A 14334-nucleotide genomic window follows, 5' to 3' on the forward strand; every position below is an offset into this window, starting at 1 on the left:
CCCGCCCCCGCCCCCGAAGACAGACTAGATCCGTCACAGAAAACTTTCTCACCATCTGGAACAATTCCAGGCGCAGACTCCGGAGCACGGGCACCCTTAGGAACGGCTTCCTCCAGAAACACCACGTGGTGGTCAGGGTCTTCAACTTCCATGTCGTTGATATCTTAACAGAAACGTATTTATTCTTTAGCTCAGGAGGAGTTTTCATGCTCCAGGCAACTACGTCAGCAGTCACTACTCTGCTTCAGTGAGGGTAAACTATCCCTGAAAATGCCCAAATGCACCACGCTTTCCTATTCTGCACCCGGTATAACTTACATCATAAAACACACGGGGAGTGCGATGAGCTCCCAGGTGAGTGGCGTGTTACTACACAGGAAGGCCCTCCCACCAGTGTGTGCCGACGGCACCCTGCACGTCCAGGGTGGGTGAGGCAGGTGGGCCCACACACACCCCGTACGGACAACACCGGGCCTCCACGGACGCTGCCGCTCGCGCAGACGAGAGCGAGCAACGGTCTGGTCTGAAGGTCTGGCTCTTTCCCGTCCAAGAACCCTGCTGCCACGCTCACAACCGGCAGTACACTGCTGAAGACACCTGGGCACATTCGGGGCTCTCGGGGTGAGGATCAACGTTTCAGAGTGACACTACAGATCTAAAATGTGTTTACAGCGAAGTAACCCAGATTTTGAAGTGCACGCTGGTCCCCGGACTCACTCCCCTGGACGGCGGCTGCGAGGGAGCCCGGTCCGGTGCGAGCCGGCGGGATCCCGGCGACCAGCATGCACCTTTCGAGGCGGAGGAACTCGGAGCCCGTGCCGCCGCCCAAGCAGCATCCCGGTGCCTGCCTGGCGGGCCCAAGCGTACCTACGGGGACGTCGGCCACCTCCTCGTCCTCCCCCGGCTGCAGCCCGATCTCAGCAGCCAGGTGTCGGCAGTACGTGCAGACGTACTCTTCTCTGAGCTGGGGGTCCAGGTCCTGATCCGCTGGCTTGTCGCACTCGAGGTGCACCCACCTGCAGCGAGAGGCGCTTTTCAGTGAAATGGTCCAACACAAAGCCAAGTGCACAACACGGGGCGGAGAGAGGACAGTGACACCCTGAGGTGGGGGGGCCGGGGGGAGGGGGGACAGCAGGCAGGAGAAGGGCCATCAGGATGCGGGTCCTCGGGAAGGACCAGTGTCTCTGGATGTCACTAAAGCTGCCGGCACACGTCTACCTCCAGAGCGCCCAACTGCGTCCTCTTTAGCCTCCCCGCCCAGAGCTCCCTTCCGGCCTTATCCTTTGCCCACCCTCTCCCTTCCGCCTTCTGGACGCATGGACACGGAACGTCATCCCACCCAGTGCAGCACGCCAGGGCACTGGGCGGCCACGCCCAGAGCTCGGGGGACACAGCAGCCCACAAGCACACGGACACGGGACAGAAGGATGGGACGGAGGGACGGCACGGCCGGGCCGAGGGCCCCTTACCTTTTGCACAGGTTACAGTGCAGCATGTCTCTCTGCAGCTCTGGACCGGGGCACTTCTCACAGAAAGGGCACAGGTTATCCTGCTGCTGGTAACAACTGTCACAAACCAGGCAGTTGTGGTGCCACTGAGCACTAGACCGTGTGCCGCACTCGACACATATCCTGCAATTCTGAACACCAGGAGAGATGGACACAAAACCCATCTGTTATGCGTTTGTACTGCAGTTCTGGTGCAACCCTTTTACAAGCCAATGAAACACTTGTATATGACACATTAAGCCTTAATGTTCGTGACACTAATTTACCATGTATCTTTTCGAAAAAGCAATTTGTTTTGAACATTTGATAAGACATCTCTCAATTTGCCCTGAAACCTCCAGGAGAATGTAAACAGGGGACAGAGACATCCGAGGAAACACAAATCGGGAGGGAAAACACGAAGTACACAGCAACTACTCCAACTCGAAAAAGAAACAGTCGGGAACCAGGAAGCAGCCCGAGTGGAGCGCGGCCACCCAACCCCCACTGCGGCCAGCACTCCGCGGCGGCAGAGCGCAAACCCCGGGAACTGGCACTGAAGAGGTATCGCCAACCCCTCCAAATGACTCGGTGTGCAAAATTGTGAAAATAATCACTCCAGATCAACTCCAAGTTCAGCTTCTCCTTTGTCAGCAGAGTGGCACTCGGTCTTTCCAAAAGAGAGCTTTTCAGGAAGTGCGCGGCGCCCGCCCGCCCGCCCGCCCGCGGCGGCCACACCCTCTCCTGTGCCGTGACTCAGCCCGCCTGCGAAGCCTTCGAATCCTCCCAATCCCGGCACCCGATGGGTAAATCGTCCACCCCACTAACACACCAACCAATGGAACAGTATCTTTTTGAGCTGCTGGACTGGTATGAAAAGACTCACAAACAGAAAAGGAGAAACTAGCAGGGGCCATACATCTGCTAATGTCTTCCAGATACAATATAAATGCACTAATATTCGTGCAAAAACCCTGAATCGTATTATGTAAAGCAGGCGTGTCAAACATTTTCACCGGGGGCCACACCAGCCTTGCGGTTGCCTTCAAAGGGCCGAGTGTAATTTCAGGACTGGACACATGTAACTACCCTTAGCAGTTAAGCGAGAATAGAAACAAGGTGCTGCCCCCATTCGGGCCTCAGGCCTGGTGTTTGCCACCTGTGGTGTAAAGACGGACAGCAAATTAGGAAAACAATAAGCCACATCCAAATGGAGTTTATGCAAGAAATGCAAGGATGGTTAAATACTAGAAAAGCCTATTAGTAAAATTCAACATATTCGTAGGTTGGAAGAGAGTAAATCCTTTCAATACATGCTGAAGAAAGTCAAAACCCATTCTTTCTTAAAAACAAACTCTTGAGAAAGTAAAAATGGATGGGTATGTCCCGAACGGGACTACACACACCCCCCTCCACTCCAAAGCCAGTACTTCCCTAACGGGGGACCCCGGGTCACTCCCACGGAGGTCGGAACAAAGCAAGGACGCCCGCTCTGCCCACTACTACTGGACATGGTCCTGAAGCCCATGTAAACACTGGAACAAAAACTGAGGCAGAAGAGCAAGAAAACTCTACTTGTAGATGTCAAATAGTACACTTGCAAAACCCTAGAGAATGGATAAGTTCAATAAAAGAATTTAACAAAGTGGCTGGATATAAAATAAGCAATGAAAAGTCAATAAAACACACACAAATAATAACCAGTTAAGAGGTATAACAAATGAGAAAACTCCATTTATAACAGCAACAAAACAGACACATTATCTAAGAATGAACTTAAAAACACACCTAAACCCTACACAAAGAGAATTAACAAAGCACTCTCAGAAGACACTGAACAGACTTGAACAAATGAAAAGACATACCTTGTTCTTAACGTGTCTTAGTATCAACAAGACGTCAACCGATACATTTCAAGTGATCCCAATAAAAACTTCAGTCACGTTTTTCGTGGAGTCAGACACACACAAGAACGGCAGGAAAACCGCGAAGCGGAAAAGCTCCGCAGGGGACCGACAGCACCCCCCACTGCAAAGCCTCCGGGACCGGAACAGGCCGGTCCCAACAAGGCCGGTTCGCCACCAAGAAAGGCAGGGCATCAGAACACACAAGGAATTCCAGGAGCAATCCCACCCAAGTCTGAACCCTGGTCTGGAACCTCGGGTCGATGGGGCACACAGCCTTTGGAGTGGCTGGCGGTGGACAGCCGGAGAGCAGCCTGGGAAAAGACACTCCGCACCGTCCGGAGAAGCAGCCAGCCCTTCCCAAGGGCCTAGAGCTACGGGTCAGACGAACAAAAGTGATGCAAAAACCGAATGAAAATACGAACTGCTCTATAACCTCAATGTAGGGGAAGGGCAATTTTAACTCAGAAATCCAGAGGTAACAGAAGACAGGTAAATCTAGCTACATAAAAATAAATTTTCATGTGGCAAAAAATAACATAAGCAAAATTTTTTAAAATGTCTACCTGGAGGAAAACACACGCATCACATAACACAGGTAAAGGCCTGGTCTCCCCAGTGCACAGGGGCCGGCAGAAGTGAGACCTGCCTGAGTGTGGTGGAAGGGTGATAATGTGGGTGTGATGATACACAGTTTTAATGTGGACATTTCACCTAAAATGTCCAATGGTGTGCATAAGTGTGATGTTACAGGTACAGGCTTATAATTTTGTAATAAAAAGGGGCGTTATTTGTGCCAGGCTCTGTGTATAAAGAACCCTTAAACTGGAAGGTAAAAAAATCAAAATCTTCAAGAATAACAGGAAATACCCATGAGAAGACAACTCATGAAAGGTCAAAATTACCCTTGTGCATATGAAAAAAAATGACCAACTTCATTCAACAGAGAAATGAAAACTAAACTACACTGAGAGATCATTTTTCACCATAAAATAGGCAAAAATTCAAAAGCTGAGCATGACATTCTGTCGGCAAGGATACAGGAAAAAAGGTTCTCTCTTCCACCCCTCTCCTGATGGCCCTGGGAACTGCCACCAGCCCCTGGAGAGGGATGTGACCCTCTGTAACCAACTCCGAGTGCATCTGCCCCCAGCCAGGAAGCCCACTCCTGGGCATTTGTCACAGACATCCTCTCCCCACGGTTCAAAACCCCTCTGCATTAAGTCACCAACTCAAGAATCGTTTGTCATGCAAAACACCATGAACTACCTCAACCTCCCAGCTTTGGCCACCGGGCGAATCAACTGCGGTGTGCAGGGAAGAAAGGGGGAGGGGAAGGAGGAGGGAAAGCCCGACTGAACTGCTATCAAGTGACTTGTAGATTTGTTTAAGGGGAAAAGGCAATTGCAAAAGAGCACATGTAATGTGCTGCCTTCGGTGTACACAGAAAATAACGTATCTGCTTGTCATTACAAAAAACCACAGTAAGGGCAAACTGGAAAGCAAGTCAGTTACCCAGCAGAGTAAATGCGGCCGAATGCAAGCTGGAGAAAATGGCAATCCTGAGCAGAACTGGCTGTGTACCTTTGACTTCTGAGCATGCTAGGGTCCTACATATTTTTAAAAGCGGAATAACACCCTTCCCGGGAGTCCACCGAAGGCCTGTTCATCGCGCCGAGCCGGCGAGTCCATGCGTGCGTGCTGCTGGGGCCAGGACTCTGACGCGACCCGGGATGAACACACAGGCCAGAACCCGGAGGGCAGAAGCCTTCGTGGGGGGGGCCAGCGTCGGAGGTATTGGTGTAAACTCATCATGTATGAGTTGTGTTGAGTGCGTGCCTATTATGTGTGTACATGCACGTGTACACATGCACGTGTAAGTGCACATGCACACCCGTGTTTCCCACCCCATCTGCTGAAGGGGTGAGGAAGCAGACAGCCCTTGGCAGGGAGCGAACCTAGCGCCCATTCTCCAGGAAAGGCCCCCAGCCCAGAAGGGAGGATGAGCCCAAAGGTGAGGAGGCGCCCCAGTACCCGGTGAGGGCAGGTCACGAGGACCTAGGGGCCAGCCCGAAGCGGCTGCCCTGGGGAAACATGGGCCCATCTGAGCGCAAAACAAATTAGCTACAGCAATGCATCATTTTACAGCCCACAGGTAAAGCCTGCAGCAGGCAACCGGTCCTGAGGCCTTGGAAGAAACTCGGAGGAGGAGCGAGGTCCGTGCAAGGCCCGAGGGTGCCGCCGGGCACGCCGCTTCACTGGGCACCTGGGGGGGGGGAGCATCCAGGACTCGGCGGGCGGCAGGCCCATGCGGTCGGAATGGCCACCACCTGTGAGGGGAGGCGCGCACGAGGCCCACCTGGCTGAGCCACCTGAGGGCAGCGGCACCTGAGAAGAGCCCTCATCACTTGGGCGGGATTGGGGCCAGGAATGCATGACTCTACATAATGATGAGAAAACACCAGAAAAGAACAGAACGACCGAAGTCTATTTAGGGGAACAAGAACAGGTGTGTGGAGGAACACTGGTCTTCAAAAGTCGGCATCAAAAAGACATGAGCTTAGGGAACTTTCTGGGTTCGAGGAGTCCAAAGAGCAGCAAGTCAAAGGAACGCCCACCCTAGACCAGGTTTGGGGCTTTACCCGGGAAGGGAGAAGATGCTCCATGGACCTCAGATCAAGGGGCAAAACTGAGATACGGGTGGGAGACTGGAAGAAAATGCGGTTGGGTTGGCCACAAAGTTCGTTTAGTTTGCTCTAGATGACGACTCTGGCAGTGCTTGGTTGCCTTCGACTTCACGTGAAACAACTCTGTTATGATTGTGTTGTGACAGCTTTCATATTAGCATGCACAAAAAACTTATCAAAAATGGTGAATTTCTGTGCAGCCACTTTAATACTGAAGATGGAAGAAGATACACATTTTCGGTGCAGTATACTTTATTATAAGAAATGTAAAAAAACTGGAAACACACACACACACACACACACAAAAGATGTGTGTGGAGAAGGTGTTGTGACTGATCCAATGTGTCAAATGTGGTTTGTGAAGTTTCTTGTACTACTGACACTTGGGCCAAAGGTCTGCAGTGGGGCTGTCTGATGCACTGCAAGATGTGTAGCAGCGCCCCTGGCCTCTCCCCACGAGAAGTCAACAGCGGGGGACAGGCAACATCCTCAAAATTTCCAACTCAGTAAAGTTATTGGTGGAAGTGAAAAATGTCTTATTTTACGGAAAAAACAACAGACTTTTTGGCCGACCCAATGGACCGATGTAAAGGTATGAAATAGGGAACAGTGCTGTGACGATGTAAGGATCCCTGCTTTATTAGGAAACACACACTTAATGAAAGTACCCGGGGTACAGGGAGCACAGTGTGTGGAACCTGCCCTGGCGCGGTTCGAGCCCCAAAGGTACAGTGGGAGGGCAGGGGAAGGGGCGGCAGGAGCAAACAAGGGTGATGATAATCAAATCCCAACAACAGGTGAATCTGGGTACTGAATAAATGGCACGTGGGTGGTTTCACTTTTTCCAAATTTTAAAGACTGAAGTTATTTTCAAATGAAAGTTTTTTAAAATGGGTAACGTGCCACCAACAGAAGGTTCCTGAGAGAGGAGCAGGGAACAGAAACCGGCCTGACACTGACTGGCCTACGGCTAAGCTCCTGAAAGGACGGCCCTCGCTGCCCTGAGCAGCCTCAGCAGACCGAAGCCCAGGTGAGGGCCTGGGCCCACCCTCCGCCCGTGCTGGACACACACGGGGCCTTCGACTGTTCGAAAAACGGGCCAATTATGAGCGAGGACTGCAGAGATGCACGGGAGAACTGAACGGCAGAGGAAGGGGTAATTCCTCAGCCAGCTCAGAGGATGAGCCCCTCTCTACGGAAAGCCCATGCCAACTATTTTGGGCACCTGGGCACTCACTGTTGACACCGTCTCCCTAAACCCAACACCCCCGTGAGCGGAGGACTAGAACTTTCTCCACACGAGCAACATTGGCTCAGGAAAGCCAGATAATGGCCACGGGTCCTGTACTTAGTAACTGGGGCGCTGAGGCCTGACGCCACAACCTCCTCTTACCCACAGGACCGCTCCTCCCCAGATGAGAGTTAAGACCCGCACGCACACACAACTGACCCACCCGACTCTCGGCAGGATCGAGGGACTCCGTGGCGGGAATGAGAGCAGCAGAATGGGACAGCGAGCAGGATCAGGGGGAGTCGGGGCACCACCTTGGGAAGCGAGCCTGGAGTTCTGGAGGCATTTTCCAAGACAATGCAAACCAGGGCAGAGAAGGCGAGTGAATCAGAGCAGGAAACAGCATCACCTTAGCTGTTACCGAACAACGTGAGGGATGATGTAAACAGCGTGCTGTGTGAGTTGGTTTAAAGGCGAAGTTGACCAACCCTTCTCTAGACCATGCCATGGGTCCAGCTGTTGGCAGAGTCGAGAAAAGAAAAAGGTGCAACACCAAAACTACGCCACAACACGTCCTGGTGGCAGTCAGAAGGCAACAGTATCCGTTTGTAGAGGAAAACAGACAGGGCACAAAGATTGGGGGTGAAATGAAACTAGAACTCACAGAGGAAACACATACTTTTGGGGGGGGGCTGAGAAAAAATGGCAAGGTTTGTAGTCTGGGTTAATTTAACCAAGGCAAGGAGAGGAGAAAGGTAGGTTTCTCATTTCTACATTCTCAGTGGGAAGTGAGAGAAGAAATGATCCTTTCAACAATTACACCTTAACATTCATATGATAAGATTCTGAATTGCAAATCACGGAAGGGAAAAAAGGAACGGAAAAACAGGAAAACAAGAAAACTAGTTTCTTTTAATACAGCCAAGCATTTCAGTCGCAACCATCAACCTCAAACAGTTCAACCTTTCAAAAGATACATTTAAAGTTACAACGGAAGGATCCAAAATTCACAAAAGCAGGCGTGAAATGATCATTCACCTGGTAAACTGAACCCCTGTGGCCATATTGTCAAGCAAAGCAAAATATAAAGGCAGTTTTACGTTGATAAAAAGCACAATATATGTATCAACACTGACCTGATCTACTTGCTCAGCAACAGCCACAAAATAATAGTGCCAAAAAAAGAAAGTGAAATACAAGGAGAAATCAGTATGAAAAATACAGTCAATTTTACCTACCTACTTACAGGCTGTTCAATCTGCTGGTCAAAAAATAAGGACTTGAACAAAATGAAACTAAAAACATAAATACTACACCTTAAAAAGTCACTATTTCAAGAATCAAAACAGTTGCAAAAAAAGAAAAACACACTGGCTAAACTACCTTATTAACTGTAATTAACGCAAATTAAGTTAAAAAAGTTAAAGCAGGAATTAACATGCTTAAGCACAACCTAAAATAACAAAGATATTAGGTCAAATGTACATAAATACGGATAAAATAAAAAGTAACACATTTGGGGACAGCCAAAACTATAATCAAAGGTAAATTTATAGTCTTAAAAGTATCCTTTACCTTAGAGAAGCGAGGAAAACAAGTTACGATTCAACTTCCTGTTCCCCAAAGTGAGCCGGCCAGCAGGCGCACGAGGCGGCGGCCCAGCCCCAACGCGCGCGCTCGTCCGACCGCCGGTTTTCCGTGGCCGGATTATCCGGACCGGAGCCAGCCAGCCTGCCTCGCCAGCCAGGCTCGCCGGCGCCCAGGGACCGGAACGCCGGCGGGCGGCCGCCGCTCCGACCCTCAGCACGCCTCCCGCTCCTCCAGGGAAGCCACACCTGAGGGCAGTTACCCGCAGGAGACCCCTCCCCTCCAGTCTCCACCCTCCGGCCGCGGGGCTTGCGGGCCGCCGCCCGACAGGCGGGCCCAGGCGCCGCCAGGTCCAGGCGCCGACCCTCGCCGGGCGCACGGGCGGGGCGCAGGTGTTCGGCTCTCCCTGCGCCTCCTCCCGCCCCAGCCCAGGACGCTGACCTCTCGGCCGGGGTCGCCCCCACCCCCACCCCTAGCCCGCGCACGGGCCCCCACGCCTTCCCCAGCTCCAGGATGAGCTCTGGGCGGGCGCCGCCTCTCTGCCAGTGAGCCCAGCACCCCGGGGGAGCCTCGGACCCGGGGTCACCTCCGCCGCCCCACTGGCGGGGGAGAAACCGACACCAGTTCGACCGGGCGGCCAAGTGCAGGGCCAGGGCAAAGGTCCCGGGAGCACGTTTCTTTCCGTGCACTCGGGTGGGCGCTGTCTTCTAGAACTGCGAGTGTTCCGGGAAAACGCCAACCTGAAGTAGTTAACGCAGAGTTTACCTGGCCTGCAGGGTACCGACTGCGGTGCCTGCCTTCAGCGTCGGTGGTCGCCACGTTCGTCCGGGGCTGCCGGACCCGGTGGGGGGGGGGGGGCGCAGGGGCACGCCGGCCGCTCGCCCTCCTATCACCTCGCCCGGGCGCAGTCACGCCGCGCGCGGCGCGCAGTAACTCGCGGGGGAGCCGCTGCCCCGAGTTTTAGCAGTGATTGGCTCGGTACCCCAGGTGCAGCTACAGATTTCAGTGGTGCCACAGGCTCCACGGAGCCGCCCGGGGCACCCCACTGCAGCCGGCGCCGGAGGCCCAACTCGCTCGCTCCGAAGGCGGAAGCAGGGCCGCCGCGCCGCGGGTGCTGCTGGCACGCAAGTCCCTCGGCCGAGGCATTGCCCGTCTCAGCGCCGCTCGCGCCCAGAGAAAGCGAACACACCGAGCCGGACCTGGGAAAAGGCCTTTCTCCTCGATCCCCACCTGGTCATTGGGTTTCCAGGCATACCTGTTTTTAGATTAAAGTAACGATTTACTGTATAAATTCCATCTAGTTTTACTTTTAACGTCAGAGTGCTTGCTGTAGATGGGAGCAGCGTGTGCACAGCTGCATGTCTCTTCTACAAAACTGTCATTTAAAACCCCTCCGCGCGGGCGGAGCGCGCACGACTGAGCTGCTCGAGTCCCCAGGCTCTGACGACCTCCCTCCCGGGCCGGGCCGGGCGAAGGGACGTCCAGAAACACGTCTGCGTGTTCCTGGAGAGCACAGCCATGCTGCTCGGCCGGCAGGGGCCGACAGCCCTGGGCGGTAAGGGAAGGAATGGGTGCTTGGCCCAGAGCGGTACAGGGCAGGGGGCCCGAGTTTCAGTCCCTCAACTTCGACAATTTACTGGACCACTAGGCCCTCAAGGGGTCTTAATCTAGAACTTATTAGGGAACCTATATAGATTTCAAAGGAAGCACATGAACTACTTTTATGATTCAGCCGAAAGAACAGTCAGAGAAAAGCCACAGTAAATATACGTGGTTTTTGTAAATATCTCCTGAACAGGAAAACATTTTATTCAGTCAGTTGAGAATTAAAAAGGTAAATGAATGATCCTTACCTTCTACTATAAGAATATAAATATTTTGTGCTTCCACAAATAGTTTTAAAATCCGCTGACCTGGTATTACAGCTAGCTCACACCATAGGCAGAGCTGTCAGCTAAGCTACAGGGGTGGGCGGTAAGGAGACAGAACCTCCTAAAAGCTCAAGCGATTAGCATGGGACACCTCAGGGCCACAAAGATGCCACAAAGCAGATGGACGAAGGGCAAGCCACTGGCTCAGAGAACACCCAGAAAGAGTTCAAACTAACTGTGGACAGACTGATGGCGGTGACCAGAAATGGTGAGGCTGAGTGTGGTGTGTGCAATCAATGATGATGTGCACTATAGAATATCAAGCATAGCAGTATCTCGAGCAATGAAAAAGAAATGGAAAAATGTCTACAGACCTTGCCTAACTCTCAAACCGTAAGAGAAACTTTAAACAACACCTAAATAGTGTCTAAGTCAATCACCGCTACAACTACCATGGGGGAGGCATGCTGTGTATGTACTCGTATATGATTCCAAAGACTTCACACAGATGCTACAGACATACATACCAATACGTGCTTATAAAAATACCCTGAAACCGCCTAGCAGCTTCTCTCTCTGCATGGAATGTATTTTATCTTTGGATTTTAACTTAAAGGATTTTAAACATTTATCTCTGTTGCAGCACCCTCATGTGGGGATACTACCTGTTTCGGAGACTTCTGTGAAGACTAATGGGAATTCGCTCGAAAGCAACTGCTAAGCCATGAAACACCATACATGTTCGTTAACAGATTCAGCAGCATTTTTATAACAGCCTAAAATTGCGAACAACCCAAGTATTCACCAACAAGGGATCCAACAAACAAACTGTGGTTTCTCCACTGCTCGGCACCAATATGGGTGAAAAAATCTCAAAATAATTCAGTTTAAAAGCCAAAACAAAAAAAAAGAAAAACAGACTACATACGTACTGTATCATGTCACTTACACAAAATTCTGGAAGACGCAAACTGGTCTATGGTGACAGCACTGGCTGCCGGGAAGACACGGGGCGGCGAGCAGGGGGCCGCTGGAGAGGCCCGCAGGGGCACCGGGGACTTGGGGGGGGGTGAGTGCATGTTCATCATCCCCCAGGTGGTGGGGGCTTCGTGAGGGTATACACGCGTCAGACCAGGTTACAGACTTTAAATATGTACAGTTTATTGTTTATCAGGTACGCGTCAATAAAGCCGCTCATTTTAAAGTTGATGGCAACGTATAGATTTGCACAGGTATCTGGTTGGTCTGCTCTACATAAAAATAAAAATGAAAACACACAGACGCTGATATTTTTCTAAAAGAAATAAACAACTTACTTTGCACTTCCAGCCATTGGTTGGTACTGATTTCATAACTGGTTGAAGACAAAAGGTGTGATACCCTTTGTCACACGTATCACACACTAGCATCTTGCTATCTTCTCCCGATTGTCTAAAAAATAAGATAGCATTAATGATGCCTGATCTTTAAACTGATGTTTGTACCATAAGTAATCATCTAAAGACTCAGTCCGGGGACCTGCCCAGCTCGTAACACCTCAGTGTCTGTTTTGTCCTCCTGCAGATCGCGACAGAGGCCACCCACGCGGGATGTGGCCGCCGAGTGGAGACAGTGCCCACCCTCAAGGACTCTGCTCACTGAATGCTCACCTAGGGCGAACCTGCTTCAGTCATTTGGGGGTTCCTGCGAAGAAGGAGAGGTTACGGCAAGAATGACTGACTCTGATCCTTCTGGGGTAAGTCTCACGCCACCCTCTCTCGGGAAGGAGCCGATCTGGGCACGGTGGGCTGAGAAGACCGTCATGATAAAAGGAGGCCCGCACCTGGCACCAGCCTGTCTTTGCGTGCAGACTGCAGGCTTTCTAGCCGTGGGACTCCCGAGGAACTCAGACATGAGTTCTCTTCGTTTCAGGTATAAAGTGCGAGTGATTATCAAAGAGTACGGTGTGAATTAAATATAATTCTGGCCGAAGAGCTGGGAATATTTATGTGCTAAATAGATATAAGAATAATCATCTTATAATTATTAAGAGCTGCACTTTAAAGCAATCTCTGCCTTGACTCCTGGCTAATCACGACCCACTCTCGGAGACTAAGGGCTTAGTTCGAGAGGAGGGGGGGACAACGGGGCGATGCAAGAGCAAGAGGCGAGAGAGGCCACGCTGAGCGAACCTGGGGGTGAACAGAAGTAAAAAGGAAGATGGGTTAGTTGGCCTCCACTTTTCCTCTTTGGCTTAACAAAAACTCTAGGTATAAAACCGTGTATTTTATCTCTTTAGCTACATGGGAAGATAGTGCAGGAAAAGCATTCTTTCCAGTTCCCTTCCTCCCCCCCAGGAACCTCGGCACAGACACAAGGCGCCGGATCGGTGCTGACTGGTGTTTTCTTCAGCTCTTACCAGAACGTAACAGCACACGGTGCTACTTGTTTCATAGAATTCTGAGACACTGATGCTGATTGTTAGCAAGTTCAGTTGTGAATAAAACGGACTGATTATGGAGGTGGTGGGCGTAATTCCTCCTGGTCGTAACAGTCCTCTGCTTGCAAATAACCTGGAGGCCGCTGCAGATGCAGGTGAGGTCCCCCAGTTACCGTGCTGATTAGTAGCATGAGAGGAAACACACACACAGGAAAGCCTGGGGAAGTGACCGAAGGACGGAGCAGGACACTCAGGAGGAGACCCCCGCCCCACCTGTGTAAGTGCCATGGGTGCGCTTCAGCTGCAGAGTGACTGGCACCTGAGGAGGGCGCCACTGCCTTTCAGACAGACGCGGCTGCTTTTGTCAAACAGTGGCCTCAGTGTGCGCTGTCCCTCCTGGCTGGGGTGGGAAAGGGCTCGCCCTGAGGGCTACTCTCTGTCGTCAGCTCTGTCTTTCCTGCTAAATCCGCCCCTCCTAGTCTCCCTCAAACGGAGCTGCTTTATTTTTCTAATACTTATTTCAAATTGTTAATACCATTCATTTAAAAATCGTTGACAAATTTAAATTAGCTAGGCAAGCAGAGGGATTCAAATTATTGAGATTAGTTTTTGTTTCAAGGTCGTGTAAATGTTAACGCACAGCTAGCATTTACTCCTTCAGTGGAGACCCGAGGAAGCCAATGGGATGAACACAGCTGCAGTCTGAACCACCTTCAGCACGTTACACAAACCTTTCGCACCTAGGAACAGGGTCTCTCTTGCACTCGATACACACCTGTGAGTTGAAATTAGAACTTACTTGCAGTTCTGGCACACCTTGCACTCGGGACATTGCCACCCTGCACGTTTTAACGGAGTAACCGCTATGTCCAGGCACAGTCCGTGATAGTGCTGCCCACAAGTAGTACAAAAGAACTGATCTAAGAGGTCTCCCGGGCTGTCGCACACTGCACAGTTTGCATCTTCCTTTGCTATAATTAACGGTAAAACAATGAGATGGTTGTATAAGAATTTAGTATTTTTCTGACTTCACAGTTTAAAAAATAACTTGAAGGGAACTTGCATGGTAAAGCTTCCAGACACTTGAAGTTATCCACACTGAAGTGCTACCCAATCAGGAGGTGGTCTCGATAAAAACAAGGTCATGT

The 14334-nt window shown here is 51.2% G+C and overlaps 1 protein-coding gene across 1 annotated transcript in view; it reads right to left on the minus strand.

Moving 5' to 3' along the window:
- The window catches only part of KMT2C (lysine methyltransferase 2C), a 206699-nt gene that overhangs the window by 82455 nt on the left and 109910 nt on the right, over positions 1–14334 (minus strand). The window contains 5 exon segments of the mRNA XM_045837738.1: positions 53–163; positions 868–1016; positions 1470–1639; positions 12084–12198; positions 13986–14157. Of these exon segments, the coding sequence (XP_045693694.1) occupies positions 53–163; positions 868–1016; positions 1470–1639; positions 12084–12198; positions 13986–14157 (717 nt within the window).

The sequence above is a fragment of the Phyllostomus hastatus genome, unplaced genomic scaffold (assembly GCF_019186645.2).
Source record: "Phyllostomus hastatus isolate PE091 unplaced genomic scaffold, TTU_PhHast_1.1 phas_contig_244, whole genome shotgun sequence".
NCBI classification, from domain to species: Eukaryota; Metazoa; Chordata; class Mammalia; order Chiroptera; family Phyllostomidae; genus Phyllostomus; species Phyllostomus hastatus.